The following is a 14,280-nucleotide window of genomic DNA, read 5'->3' on the forward strand; positions in this document are numbered from 1 at the left end:
AATGCAATGGAACATGGATGAAATGAGGGCATTCTTTTGCATGTATTTCCTTTGCTAGATGTGTATCATGGTACTTTATAAAGTCCTGGTATGTTAACTGTTGCTGAGATTTACACGAAGCTTCAGTTTTGAAAACAGGAAATTAGCATCATGTGCATTAGCGGTAATCCCATTGATAAAATCAATATGGACTTCATATGCTACGTATGTATACAGCTAGAGTCCTTTATAGTCAGTTTTAAGCATACTATAGGAATTAACCCTACAACGAAGGTATTGGGTTAGATTTAAAAATGAGAACTTAGTCCAACTCAAATAGGCTCTTCAGCTGCTAAAAATGATAAGACTGTTTTTAAAAACATCAAGTTTGATAGTTTATTCAGTGGAGAAAATCCAAATGTAATTGCATTTGACTTTTAGATACAGTTACCTTTTCTGTGTTTTGGAAAATTACACCACATATATTCCATATTTTGGAATTTAAATGTAGTAGAACTGCCCATATTACACTCATTATCAAAATGCTGTGTAGCAGTAGTCTGTTGAATTACCGTCTACATTAAAAATACTCTATTTTTACCACTCATTTCTAGTATCTTAAGTCTCTGTTTCCTCTTATTTAGGCTTCATGGCTGGAGATGATCCCTGTTTTTTGACTATTCTCAACCACAACAGCATGGAATTGTTTCACGCTTCCCACCAAATTGTACATACCAGTCTAGTGTAAACCATCTTTAATAGAATGATAGAATTCACAAGATGATTGCCAATTTCCCAGTCATCAGATTTGTTTCATCATACATCTAACCACAGTAAAAGCTGCTATGTAAAATGCTTGTTTATAAAGAAAGCAATTTTTTAAAATTTACATTTCAATTCTTCTTCATTCTGATGACAGTGTTGAAATTCTTATTGAAAAACTATTATTTTTTAACAAAACTATTTTTGTTACAACTATTAAGTTCTCCAGTTGAGGATATGAGGGAAAATTATATTTCCAAGTAATTTCAATTGTGGGCTTAGCTTGTTGTCCTTGATTATTAATAAGAGCAGTCATTATTATGGGGAGAATTTATTTTTTGTGTGCTTCCTTTTGTCATTAGTGGAGAATAAAAGAGTACTTGTGTGGAAATCTCCTCAGGAAAATGTGTACTGTTTTTAGGCAGCCTGTTAATGATGCAGGGTTCAAGCAGAGATGCAGAGGTCATCTTGCACATAGTAAGAGCTGGGGTGCCCAGGGGGATAGGAAAGCAGTGTCATATTAGTTTAATGGAAAGCAGCTGCAGCTCCATTGTCCTCCTTATGCATTAGGCAGATTTTTATTGACTTGGGTGGGATGACAAGCTGCTTCCTGCGAGATTGTGTTATCGGACACCATTTTAGGGCCATGTTGGCGTCTTGAGCATGGGGTTGTCTTTTATTTTATTTTATTTTAGAAAGGTGGAAGATGTACATCATATAGTCTGGGATTGCACTTTTGGATTACTGGAGGATGATGCGCTTTCTCACAAACAGGGGTTGCTACGATAGCAGTGGCTTCATTATGGTAAGAGTGAATTGAACTATTTCTGTGTGAGAGAGAGACCATGTTTCTTCCACTGTTCTAGAAACCCGGCAAACGTGATTTTGTCATTTTTATGGCAAAAAGATTTTGCTTGCCAAAGGATTCTTATGTATCTTACATATTTCCATTTATAACTCTCAGGTTTATTTTTTGGAAGTAGTTGATTTTATATGCAGATTCCTATAAGAGCTGATCAATTCGGTGCTACTTTTCTGTGTTTTAAGTTCATGTAGGTCAGATAAAGGCTCGTTATAAAGGCGAACAACAGACATTAAGTGTCTTTCCCAGCAGGGCTTTGCCACCACTGTGGGTACATCTAGGATAGAGCAGGGTGCAGTAGGATATACCACTTTTGCTTAGGACCGCTGATGGTGAGATTTCCATTACTAAAGTACAAGTTAGCTGTTGAAGGCATAAGCAATTTATTTCGCTTTCACACTAAAAACTGTGCCATCTATACAAAGCCTTTGAACTGTTAGTGGATAAAAGCAAGTAAAAGATATTAAGCTTTGAAGCCTTTTATGTGTGTGGGTTCAATAAGACAGAACTAAAATACACCATGGTCCCCAAGTAATTAGATTTCTTAAAAACGAACTCTGGATGGTTTCATCACAGAAATGGAGAAAGAACTTGGCAAAGAAGAATTACAGATTAAAGAGTGGGGTAACTTTCTGTGGGGAAATGTAATAGAAATCAATGCCACATCAAACAATGCTGTGAGCATATCGTAACCTATAACGTTGTGAAGATGTGAATGTAGAAGGTCTGCATTTTCAGATCCCTTCTTCTAGGCTGCAGTTTGATCTTTTCATGCAATATTGTACTGTTAACAATAATTGAAATCCTTTTAGCTTTGATTGATCTCCACACAAATTGGAAAAATTGTATTGGCAGAATCTATTAGAAGCAGAACAAAGTCTGTCTACCTTGAAAGAAGTTCAGATGTTTTAAAAGATTTTAAGAGTGTATGAAAAATGTTGTTTTTTTGCTGAAGAGACAAAAATGCTTTGTGTTTAATCCGTTTACAATTTTGAGGAAGACATATAGATGATTAGTAGTTCAGGTGGGTAGCTGCATCAGCATGCGTAGACTGCAAAGGAACAAGTAATAGGTTTATTCCATGCTGAAAAAAAGAAGAATGAGAACACAACGTTTCGGCCATGGAGCCTTCTTCAGGTGTCACCTGAAGAAGGCTCCACGGCTGAAACATTGTGTTCTCTTTCTTCTTTTTTTCAGCATGGAATAAACCTATTACTTGTTCCCATATAGATGATTAGTTTGTTAAGAATGGGTTTTAGCTAATATATTTTATACTTCATGCTTTTGCATTTTGATGTACTAAGGTGAAGTTACTGTTCATACTCCTTTAATGTTTTCTGGCTCAATTTAGTTTTCAGAAAGGATTTTTTCAAGTTATATAAATATCTAAATATTTTATGATGTTAATGACCATGTATGCTCCAGAAAAATGTGCATGGCAACCTTTAAATATTTATATAAATGGTGCAGCAGACATAAAAAAACTACATGCACATACTATATATAACACCAGAATTGAGATCTGCTGTAATAGCATCATATACTGAATCTGTGCCACTAGCTCAGTCTTTCTTTTTGAATGTCAAGTTTTGTTCTAAACACTCAAACTTCTAAATCTTTCCAAACTAGAAGAATTGATTTAGCTTATTAAAGACTTGCGAAAAAGACTGCAGTATCGTTTGAATTTAAGCACACTACACTTTTAAACTTTTATCAGGGTTGAAGTGAAGAAACATAATGCTATTACGCTTGCTGTAACTGTAATTACTGTGAGTTTAATATTGTAGTGTAACTAATGCTAGAGCCATGGTAGAGCATTTTTAACGGTGTATTGAGCTTGTTGAAATGTGGGGTTATAATATAATAATAAACTTTATTTTATATAGCGCCTTTAAAGGTGACTTCTCAAAGCGCTTTACAGGATGACAATAACAATAAATAAGAAGACTACAACAATACATAAGAAGATTTCACAAGATAGGACACAATTATAATTACAACAATAAGAATAGAGGAGACCGTGGAAGGTGGTATTAAGAAGAGCAGAGGGGTGAAGAGTGGAACCAGTTAAGTAAAGGCTTTTCTGAAGAAGGTTTTGAGTCTGGATTTGAAGGAGTTTAGAGAAGGTGACTCTCTAATATCCTTGGTCAAAGAGTTCCAGAGCTTGGGGGCATAGCGGGAGAAGGCCCTGTCGCCCATACAATGTAGACGGGCTTGGGGGACAGTAAGGAGGGCAGAATTTGAAGAGCGGAGGTTGCGAGGTGGGGAGTAGGGCGATAAAAGTTCAGACAGGTATTGAGGTGCCAAGCCATGTAAAGCCTTATAGGTGAGCATGAGGATTTTAAAGTCTACGCGGAATTTGACCGGAAGCCAGTGCAAGGACTCCAGGATAGGAGTAATGTGAACACTTGCACTAGACCTGGTCAGGATTCTGGCTGCTGAATTTTGGACATACTGCAGCTTGTTCAGAGTAGATTTAGATACCCCAGGGAGTAGAGCATTGCAGTACTCAATTCGAGAGAATACAAATATGTTGATCAGCTTTTCAGCCACAGTTAATGATAGCATAGGGTGTAGTCTTGCGATATTTCTAAGGTGAAAAAAAGATGTTTTGACAGTATGCTGTACATGTGGGTCGAATGTTAAGCCAGAATCGAATATAACCCCAAGGTTTTTCAATTTTGATTGAAGCTCAAGTACAGAGCCATTTACAGACAGGGTTACAGGCCTGGCTTTACGAAGTTGATGGGGGGTACCAATAAGCATGACTTCAGTCTTGTCACAGTTAAGATGAAGGAAGTTTTGAGTCATCCAAATTTTTATGTCAGAGATGCAATTAGATAGAATAGAGACAGCCACATCAGTGTCGGGTTTGGTATGGATGTATATTTGAGTATCGTCAGCGTAAAAATGAAAGCTGAGGCCATGTGATCTTAAAAGCTGACCAAGTGGGAACATGTAAATGCTGAAGAGCAAAGGGCCCAGTATTGAGCCCTGGGGGACACCAGACTTGACAAGACCAATTTCAGACCTGCACCCATTGAGAGAGACAAAGTGACAGCGATCAGTGAGGTAAGACTTAAACCATTTGAGGGCAGTGTCAGAGACTCCAAACACAGTCTCGAGACAAGAAAGTAAGATGTTATGGTCAACAGTGTCAAAGGCAGCACTGAGATCAAGAAGGATGAGTATGGAAAGAGAACCAGAATCAGAAGCTATTAGGAGATCGTTGGTGACTTTGACTAGGGCGGTTTCTGTGCTGTGAAGTTGACGGAAGCCGGATTGGAGGGGTTCGAAAAGGTTGTTTGTCATGAGGTGGTTATGTAACTGAAGTGTGACAGCACGTTCTAGAATTTTAGAGAGAAAGGGTAAGTTGGAGGATGGGCGAAAGTTGTTAAGATTGTCGAGAGCCAGGTTAGGCTTCTACATGGCTTCATGTTACCCTTCATGTTAGGGTACTGGTAATGATGCCTGTAGCACTGAAAGTGTTTTCTTTATAGGCTTAGCTTTGTAAGCATGATTTCTGACAAAATCCAGCATAAAACAGACAACTCTTCTTTTCCATTTCAACTTTTACAAGTTTCCATTTCTTTCTTATTATAATGCGCACCCCATGCATTGCAAACTATTTAATCAATTATATGGCATAAAAATACCTATAGACAGGTGCACTGTGATGCACCGTAGCCTCCATCACAGAATAAGCAAAGACAATTTTATTAGTACATTGAAGTTTGAGCATGTTATTATCAGCAGAATTCCAGTATGGTTTCCATTCTCCTAAACGGCACCTTTACAGTCCAGTTTGTCTTCCTTAATGCAGAAGTAACGCAGGCTGTGAAAAGCATATGCTGTTACATTGCTGGCATTTCTCCCTGTTTAAATGCACTCAGTCTGATCCTGGTTGATTTTGTGAAACACCTTTTTGATGATCTGCCTCCAGCAAGCCTATATTCAAATCCTGCCTTTTATTATTACAGCCCATTGAGGATAGATATCTATTTTCAATCTCAAATATGTCAGCTTTTTTGGTTTTCTAGCCCACATACTCTTAGACCTTCATTTACTGTTGAGGAATCACAATTGCCACTAATGTAGTGGCCCTGAATGCTTTATGAATGCTTTTTAGGTACCATGACTTTATTGTTACAACTTAACTGAACAGCTTAATGTCAATTTGTTTGTTTAAAAAAGTAATAAAATACACCTTTCATTTTCCTTACTATTTAAGAAAGTATGACAGCTGGGAAAAAACTGAAGGGATTTCTGAACTTGGTTATGAAGCTACTGCAGGTTTCTACAAAGCTGAACCGTGAACAAAATCTAATGATGGGCAAGAGTAATTACAACTTAAAACAAAGATGAATGCATTCTAATATTACTTCTGAGGCAGCACGAGATCAAATGCCAAAAAAGATTAAAGAATAAACTGGAGTACATCTATAGGATTCATTGCTGTTTGTGATTTTGTCAGATGGGGAAACTATTTGATGGTAGATCAAAGCAATGGTGTATTTTTATATTCCTCTAGCCTTAAGGCTGAAACACCTTCTTTTTGTGGGGGAATAGCCTTAAATGTTGTCTGACACTGACAATTATTCTTGAAATTATTTCATTAAGTATCCTGTGTCAGTAAAAATAAGGACTCTTAATTTGCAGCCATTACTATACTGATATAGACATCTCATTTCAACTTGGATTTGCAATTTAATAAGAAAGCTTTTTTATTAAACTATTTTAATTTTACTTTCAGTAATTTACTTAATTTTTAAGGCTTTAGGTTGACGGATTGAAAATAATTTATGGTTGTTTGCAAAAAGATTGACTTATGAAAATGCCTGTAGTCCTAAGTGTGGCATAGTGAAACATTTGTGACTTTATCTGTACATTTTATTTGCCGTTCATGTTTTGTTAGAATTAGTGATTGTTGTAATGTCTTTAACTGTTTAGCAGAAATTAGTTTGAACACTTAGTGAGTGTGATTTGAGTTTTTTGTATTACTGCCAATCCCCAAGGGAACTTCAGGATACAGCTTGACAGAAGCAGGCTGTTCCTGCTTGTAGTGTGCTGTACATATTCCTTGCTTTTTTGTGTGGTTTCCTGTTTTTAAACATTGTGCTTTACTATTTCTTGCACTTGTCTTATATTCAACGAAAAGGTAATTTTGTTTTCTTGTTGCATTGTTTCACATCTCACAGTGTTAGCTTAATTTTTTTAAATGTCTTGTTCTTTTGCTCAAACCGTAAAATAAACCAGATAATTTGCTTCCATTGCTAAACAATAATGAGCTGTGGAAGTAGTGGTTCTAGTGTTGCAGAAATGGTATATCAACTGTCTAATTGTAATCTCAGTCCCTTTTTCAGCTGCACAGCATAATTATGCGATAACATACTGAGCATGATTATAGGTTCAGCTTCAGATTAGACAGCTTGTACAGTTGTTACATCTCCCTTTGTGCTCTTTCAATAGCTTTCTTCTAACTGACTTAGGGAGAAGTTTTTTTTTGCTTTTTCAAGTGACAAGGATGAAATAGTCTCCATCTTTTGATTTGTTAAAATTGTGAATATACTGAAATATAGGTATGTTTATACAAAGAGAATTTAAGATTTTAAAAATACATATGATTATTTTTTGCTGAATATAAGAATGCTGTATAAGGACATATGTAAATTTCTAAATTACAGAATCATTTGTGCACTTGATTAACTTCAGCTGCTGCCTGTTTTAAACAGCTATTGTGTTCACAGGTTTCAAGATCTATTAAGAACAACAGTATTTGAACAACTGGTAGATGCTGTTAAATTGATGGTTATGTGGTTCCCAGATGGTTTCGTTTGCTGCAAGTTAAATTAGAACAACAATTCATACACAGAACCAGGACTGTACACACCTGGTCTAAATTCTGTCAGTACTGCATAGGGTGTTTCAATATTACTACATATTTCAGTAAATTAAAAAAGTAATTATCTCACATTTGCAAGGTATTATCTTACATTAGTTTTACCGCCTTACAGCCTGATTTCAGAAGGTTAGCAAGGCTAGGCCAGAATTTATATATCTTTACCCCAGTATGGTCACCACCTATACTATGCTGTAGGTGGCACAAACTTTTGGATTAAACATTATATCAGGGGACTATTACTGCCATGGTACTGCTAGTAATAGTAGTCATTTATTGTAGGGTTACTGACCCTCATTTTCTAGCCAAATTCCCCCTGGTCTTATACAATTCGACCTATCTGAGGTTAGTTAAGACAACAGAGTTTAGAACAATAAGATGTAGTGCACAAGAGAAAACAGTCGTAAGAAAGTTTGGTAAACTGGCATTCTTACAGAACTGGGGGATTACATGCTGCCAACTCTTATTTTGAGGCATCTGGAGCAATAGTTGTATCCCAGAACTCTGCTTCTAAGTCTATCACAGCTCAGCTGAGAGTGTAGGCCTGGTGAGAAACACACCCTGAGTTTTGTAACCACTGTGTAGAGGTACCCAACTGTGGCAGACCTTCAGAACAAAAGCATTTAGTTTGCTACTTGCATTCTTTAAAATGCTTTGAGGCCTCAAAACAAAAGATATGTTTGGTATTTTAATGAACCAGTCAATGTTGCACTGTAAGCAGCCCACAGAATATAGAAACAAGGAAAATTAAGAACAGCATTCTGACATGTGACTATGTCATGACCTTAAACCCTCACCAACCACCTTTTCATCTATATTTTTAAAAAAAAGTTAATATTACTGCTCATTTGTTTTTCACATCAACCCGCTAAGGCTTTGGATCTCAGATACATTCATAGATGAGAAACATGAACCCCCAAGGATTCCTGGCAATTATGATGAGTTTGATTTGCAAAGAATGAGAGTTTTAAGGAACTCGTTTTTTTCTTTACTGTAATTGCATGTTTAGTGCACAGTTTGGCGTAGATGTGCATACAAACAAACTTGAGCACTGTATGAATATTTATTATTAAAATATCTTAAACATACCAATGAAAGTATTAGCCAATACAGTTTCATAAAGCTTCTGTATAGTACATGGTGCAGTGCTTGATAATAAGTTCCTGGAAAGCCTTTCTGTGCTTTAGCAGAAAACAATTTTGTCCAAAGATTACAATAAGTCCCCTTCCCAGATTAAGCATATTTTAGTACAGTGTCTTCAGAAAGTATGCACCCCCTTGAATTTTTTTTTGCATTTGTTCCTGTTACACATCCAAATTTTAACGCTTGAAATGTTTTCTTCCTTCAATAACAATAAATTCAACACATTTATGAATCAAAATTATTTTTTATTCAAGAACATTAATTCCTCCAGAATTAAAGACTTACATTTCTCATTAACAAAAGTATTCATACTCCTTTAGCAGTAATTACAGCCATGAGTCTTCATGGGTATGTCTGTATGAGCTTTGCACATTTGAATGTTGTGCCCATTCTTCAATGCAGATTTGCTCCAACTCTGCCAAATTAGATGGAGAGCATCAGTAGACAGCAATTTTCAGGTGATACCACAGATTCTCAATTGGATTCAAGTCTGGGCTCTAGCTGGGCCATTCCTTGGTAGTTTTTGCTGTGTGCTTTGGGTCAGTCTCCTGCTAGAAAATGAATCTTTTCCCTACACGCAGATCTGTGGCTAACTGAAACAGGTCCTCCTCAAGGATTTGCCTGTATTTGGCTCCATCCATGTTTTCCTTGATGGCAACAAGCTTTCCAGTTCCTCCTGCTGAAAAGCAAACCTAGAGCATGATTCTTCCACCATGCTTGACGGTAGTGATGGTGTTACCCGGGTGTTGGGCTGTATTTGATTTGTGCCAAACATAGCGCTTTGCTTTGTTTAGCAAAAAGTTTAACTTTAGTCTCATGACTTCCAAAGGTTTCAGGTTTTGTCACATGGCTTCTAGCAAACTCCAGGTGTGACTTAATGTTGGCCTTTCTCAGAAGTGGCTTTCTTCTAGCCACTCTCCCATAGAGGCCAAATCTGTGAAGTGCTGAAGAGATTGTTGATGTTTGGACAGTTTCTCCCATTTCAGCCAAAGAGCTCTGCATCACTGTCAGTGTTGTATATGGCCTCTTGGTCACTTCTCTGACAATTGCCCTTCTTGTCCGGTTGCTCAGTTTGTTAGGATGGCCTGATCTTAGTAGTGTCTGGGTTGTGCCATGTTTTTTCTATTTTGTTACAATGGACTTCACGGTGTTCCTAGGAAGGTTCATAGCTTTGCCAATCTTTTTATAACCTTCTCTAGCTTTTTTCCTCCTAACAACTTTGAAATTCCATGGGCAGCTCCTTGGTCTTCATGACAGCAGGACTGATTTGATCTGCTGTTTTAGTTGTGAGACCTCAGTCAGTGATATTTATTGTGCAGTCAAGCTATTGACCTTGTTAACATATTTAGTGTGATCTCAAGATAATTGAATACCTCACCCAATTTAGGTTGTTAAAACAAAGGGGGTGAAAAAATCCTCTTTACATATGCTTTAATTTGACTTTGCAACACAGCAGAATGAGAAATAATCAATGGGGGGTAAATACTTTCTGAAGGCTCTGTATGTGGTTTGGGTTAAAAATGCATCGAGAACTATCATTTTGTGGCTACAAAGAATTAGAATGTTTCCTGAGTGTTCTCAGTGCTGTTTTGTCCAAAAAGACTGATTTCAATGCGGTGTATCTTATTTTCGTTTATTACCATTTATAAGTAAGATATGTCCTTGGTCATAATGACAGCAATTTTGGAACCTAGGCTTTAAGTACAATAACACCATCACAATAACTGACAAATATGTACGAAGGTTTGCAGCTTTTGTTATCTTTTAGATCAGCAGAGCTTGTGAAGACAGCCCTTTCCAAAGTGACTATAGCATAGAAATACACTTCTCAGTTAATCTTTGTCTGGGAAATAGACTGCACTGTTTTATATATCATTTCAAGGTGGTTCTGCTTTGTTTAGTGCTTTGTGCTAGGACTTTCTGATGGCGCATCAGGAAATTGGAGTGTATCCACGTTGGAGCAACATTATGCTGCAAGGTGGGAATTTGTCCAAAGGTGAAATGTATGCTGAGACTTCATTATAGATAACAATAAACATGTCACCATGTTGAAAGGGTTTTGCTAGTATGCAGCTAATATTTTGTGCCAGGGGTTTGATGTTTATTACATTGATAGAGCAGTGATTCTGAGTGAAGGCTTGAGTGAGAGAACAGCGCTATACTAGCCAGTAGCAGCAGGGCTGCTGTGCAGTAGTTGTATGAACAAGTGCTGCAGAGCTGCTGCCAGCTCTGTCTGCTTATAAAGCAGAATACAGTATGGTCATAGGGATACTGATTGTGCTTCATTCTTTGCTCCAGGAGGTGCTTAAGCAACTACAAGGAAGCATTGAAGAAGAATCCATGGGGTCTTCTGGACAAATTGACCTGTTGGAGAGACTGAAAGGTAAGGCTTTTAGCAGGTGGTTTAAATTTATCTGAACCCAAAAATGATTATTTTCAAGCAAATAAGGTGAAAAGTGAATACCCTTTTCAAAATTGGCTGAATTATACTGGGATGAAACTTTCTTGTTATAAATGTAATTGTCAGATTATATGTTATAGTTTTGTACAGACCTTTGCATAAGGAATACCAAATTTTTGTATTTGATTATAATATTTAATATGTAAAATTAATTGCTAATGTGAAATTAAACTGCAATGAAAATGTCTACATTTGACAAGTTAATTTTATTATAAAGATTTGAAGGTGGATACTTTCCAAAGTTTGAAAAAAAATCATTAAAACTACAGAGTCATATTTCCCTTTCCCCTCAGAGGGAATAACATTTCTATTCTAAGCTCTATCAAATATTGAAAGATAAGCTTTGTCCAGCTTGGTTATCCGGAGTATTTGGATAGTCTGTGCGTTTTATCCTTTTTTTAATTTTGGCATGATGCTCTCTTTTATGGGCTGCTAATACAGGTTGTTTGAAGTAAAGGGGGATAACTTAGCTGAATTCAAATGCTTGAAATGTTGCTATGAAATATGTGATTTTTTTTCAGAAATGAACCTTGATGCCAGTAACTTCCCTGGGGTAAAGTTGCGTCCAAAGGTGTCTTTGCGTTCATACGGCAGCCAGGAGGGCTCCATGTCTGGCCGATCAGGGGAAAGTAGTCCTGTCCCCATGGCCTCCTTCCCTAGGAAAGGAGTGGTGAATGGGGGTCGGGAGAGCACGGGGTATCTGGAGGAACTGGAGAAAGAGAGGCAAGTTACACCTTGTGTATCTTTGCATTCTTGACATAATGTACAGCATACGTGCATTGTACTCATTTGCAAAACTGGGTGACAACTGAGTTTCATTGTTTTGGGATTTAGACCCTGGAAGTTCTTTTGTACCCTTATGTTTTGTACAAGTTTCGATTTTCTAATGTCTTGACCAAAATTAAAAACACGGGACAATTGGCTGACAAACAGGAGGGGGACATTTGGCTCATGTTGCTTGTTTGTTTTTAAGTAGCTAATTGATATGAGCATGCCTTTCAGTTCTTAGATTGAAGAAGCCAGTGTATCAGCTTCAAAAACGTGAGAGGCTACTGTTGGATGTTGTTGGAACATACCTGTCCAAAATAATTGCAGGTTTTTCTAAATATGATGTTGAAATATGTTCACACCCACTACATTTGTCAAAAATGTTGAAATCCTGTTATGTAGTCATCTTTAAACAACATCAGAAAGCAAAGAAAATCAGGGAACTGGCCAAGGATCTAAGCATTGACCCTCAATATCTCTAATGACAGGAATAAAAAATTCATAAGTCATCCCAGTTTTGTCCTCCAGATGCTAATGGCTGTTACTGCCCATGATGATGAAGTAAAGTATTACTGAAATATGCAGTAAGATAATTGAATTGGGAGGCTAAATCTTCAAAAACAGCACTTTATTGGATACTATTAGGATTCCATAGTACATCAAAAACATGAATATGTCACATGACAGTTATCTACCTAGTCAAATAGGACCAAATGGTGTGTAGGACAAATTCATCCCTAGTATGATTAACACAGCAAGATAAAGTTCATGTTGAAAAACTTTTGATCAGTGAAGTATGGAAGTCTGTTTTGCATCCTTGGATCTGGGCATCTGTTTGTTAGTTTGGACAGATTTGATTTTGCCATTATATTAGCATATTAGCACATTTGACAGCTCTTTAGGATGGCATCCACTTCATCAGTATAGTGCAGCAACTAACTAAATTGTGCACAGCAACCATTTTGCACCAGCACTCCCATCACAGCTGATTAGGTGGATATGTAAGAAATTGCTTCATTTGAATTAAGTGGGAGATGTTCAGGGAGGTCATTATCAAGGAAGTCAGATTGTACAAGGCAAAGATGAATTTAACAAGAACTCCTTCAAGTGTGCAATATTTACAAAATTTGGAGCCCATTTTCCTGTGCTTTCTTTTGTTGAATGAGAACTTATTTAGAAAGGTATTGCAGACTTTACGATCTATTTTGTGTATGTAAATAACCATGTTCACAAGTGAAAGTGACAATTTTTCATGCAAATAATTTAACATTATACCTGTTTTTCTTAAGAATTATATATACTGTTTTATTTTACTTATTTTTTTCTTCCTCAGTTCTTAAATTACATGGTAAACTGTTTATTTGATAAATGTGTTCCCTAGATTGGGCATTGAATTTAGAAATGTGATGAAGGTGATTCAGCAGTAAACTAGATCTAGATTCTTCAATGTGACCTTCTTGCTCCCGCAATGTTGCCATGTTCTTCTGTGGGTCTGAGCAGAGAATTGTAATTGATTTTTTTTCTGCCTCTCCAGGAAAATATCATTATACTCTTGGTTTTATTCATTAGGCTAAGGCAGGAGCAAGCTCACTTCTCTACAAACAAGCTGCGATAGCTTTGTACTAAATATTAATTTGCTAGTATGATCTCCATTTGAGATCAGTGACAATGCATTTTAAGTTTGCACTTCATAGAGATGTGTTTTATGAAAGGATACCCTTTTTTGATGAGATCAGTATTTACATTGACTCTATTAAATGTGCAGTTCGACCCATGGCAAATCTGATGTTGCAAAATGTTTTGCATGCCTTTTGGAACATTTTTGCAAAAATTGTAAAGGACAGCTTTTCCTGATAAAAACCATATTAGAGCTCTTTAAAGAGTTAGCGTAAAACAAAATGACTGTTGTGTAAAATGTAAAATCTATACAATTCACAACCACAATCAATTACATGAATCTGGCCAAATATAGACCTAGATGAAAAATCCACTATAGACAAATTTAAAAGCTGTTTAAAATGTAATCATTTGTGCATACCCGTGTTTGTAGGAGGGGCTCAGCATTCACAGTTATTGTATTCTAAGTACAACATTAATAACCTTTTTCAATAAAGATAGTTCAGTGATATGTAGTTCTTGAAGGCATTACTGTGTTATTTGTGTAGCCAGCAAGGAAGGATGTTGAGTTGTAACAAAATGCCCAGGAATGATTTTAGTTCTCTAGCCTGATGGTTTGAAACTAATGTTTTTAAAAGGTATTTTCTGAATTTTGTATTGTTTCATCTCCAGACTTGCAGTTGCAGTTTTATGTTATGAGGCTTTCTGGGTAGTGCATATACTTCAAGGCAGTGATGGTGTCTTTCAGCATCTGTTCAAAATTAATACTGGACAGTGACAGCAAATTAG

At 36.7% G+C, this 14,280-nt stretch overlaps 1 protein-coding gene across 6 annotated transcripts in view; it reads left to right on the top strand.

Annotated features, from left to right (window-relative positions):
- Positions 1-14,280, top strand: part of apc (APC regulator of WNT signaling pathway) — a 76,188-nt gene that overhangs the window by 40,002 nt on the left and 21,906 nt on the right. For 5 of the 6 annotated variants that reach the window (XM_015337714.2, XM_015337724.2, XM_015337711.2 and 2 more), the window contains exons 3-4: positions 10,944-11,028; positions 11,628-11,829. In XM_015337714.2, coding sequence (XP_015193200.2) covers positions 10,944-11,028; positions 11,628-11,829 — 287 coding nt within the window. Of the gene's footprint in view, positions 1-1,447; positions 1,547-10,943; positions 11,029-11,627; positions 11,830-14,280 lie in introns of those variants that run through there. The other variant, XM_015337736.2, reaches the window with a different exon arrangement.

The sequence above is a fragment of the Lepisosteus oculatus genome, chromosome 3, assembly GCF_040954835.1.
Source record: "Lepisosteus oculatus isolate fLepOcu1 chromosome 3, fLepOcu1.hap2, whole genome shotgun sequence".
Lineage (NCBI taxonomy): Eukaryota > Metazoa > Chordata > Actinopteri > Semionotiformes > Lepisosteidae > Lepisosteus > Lepisosteus oculatus.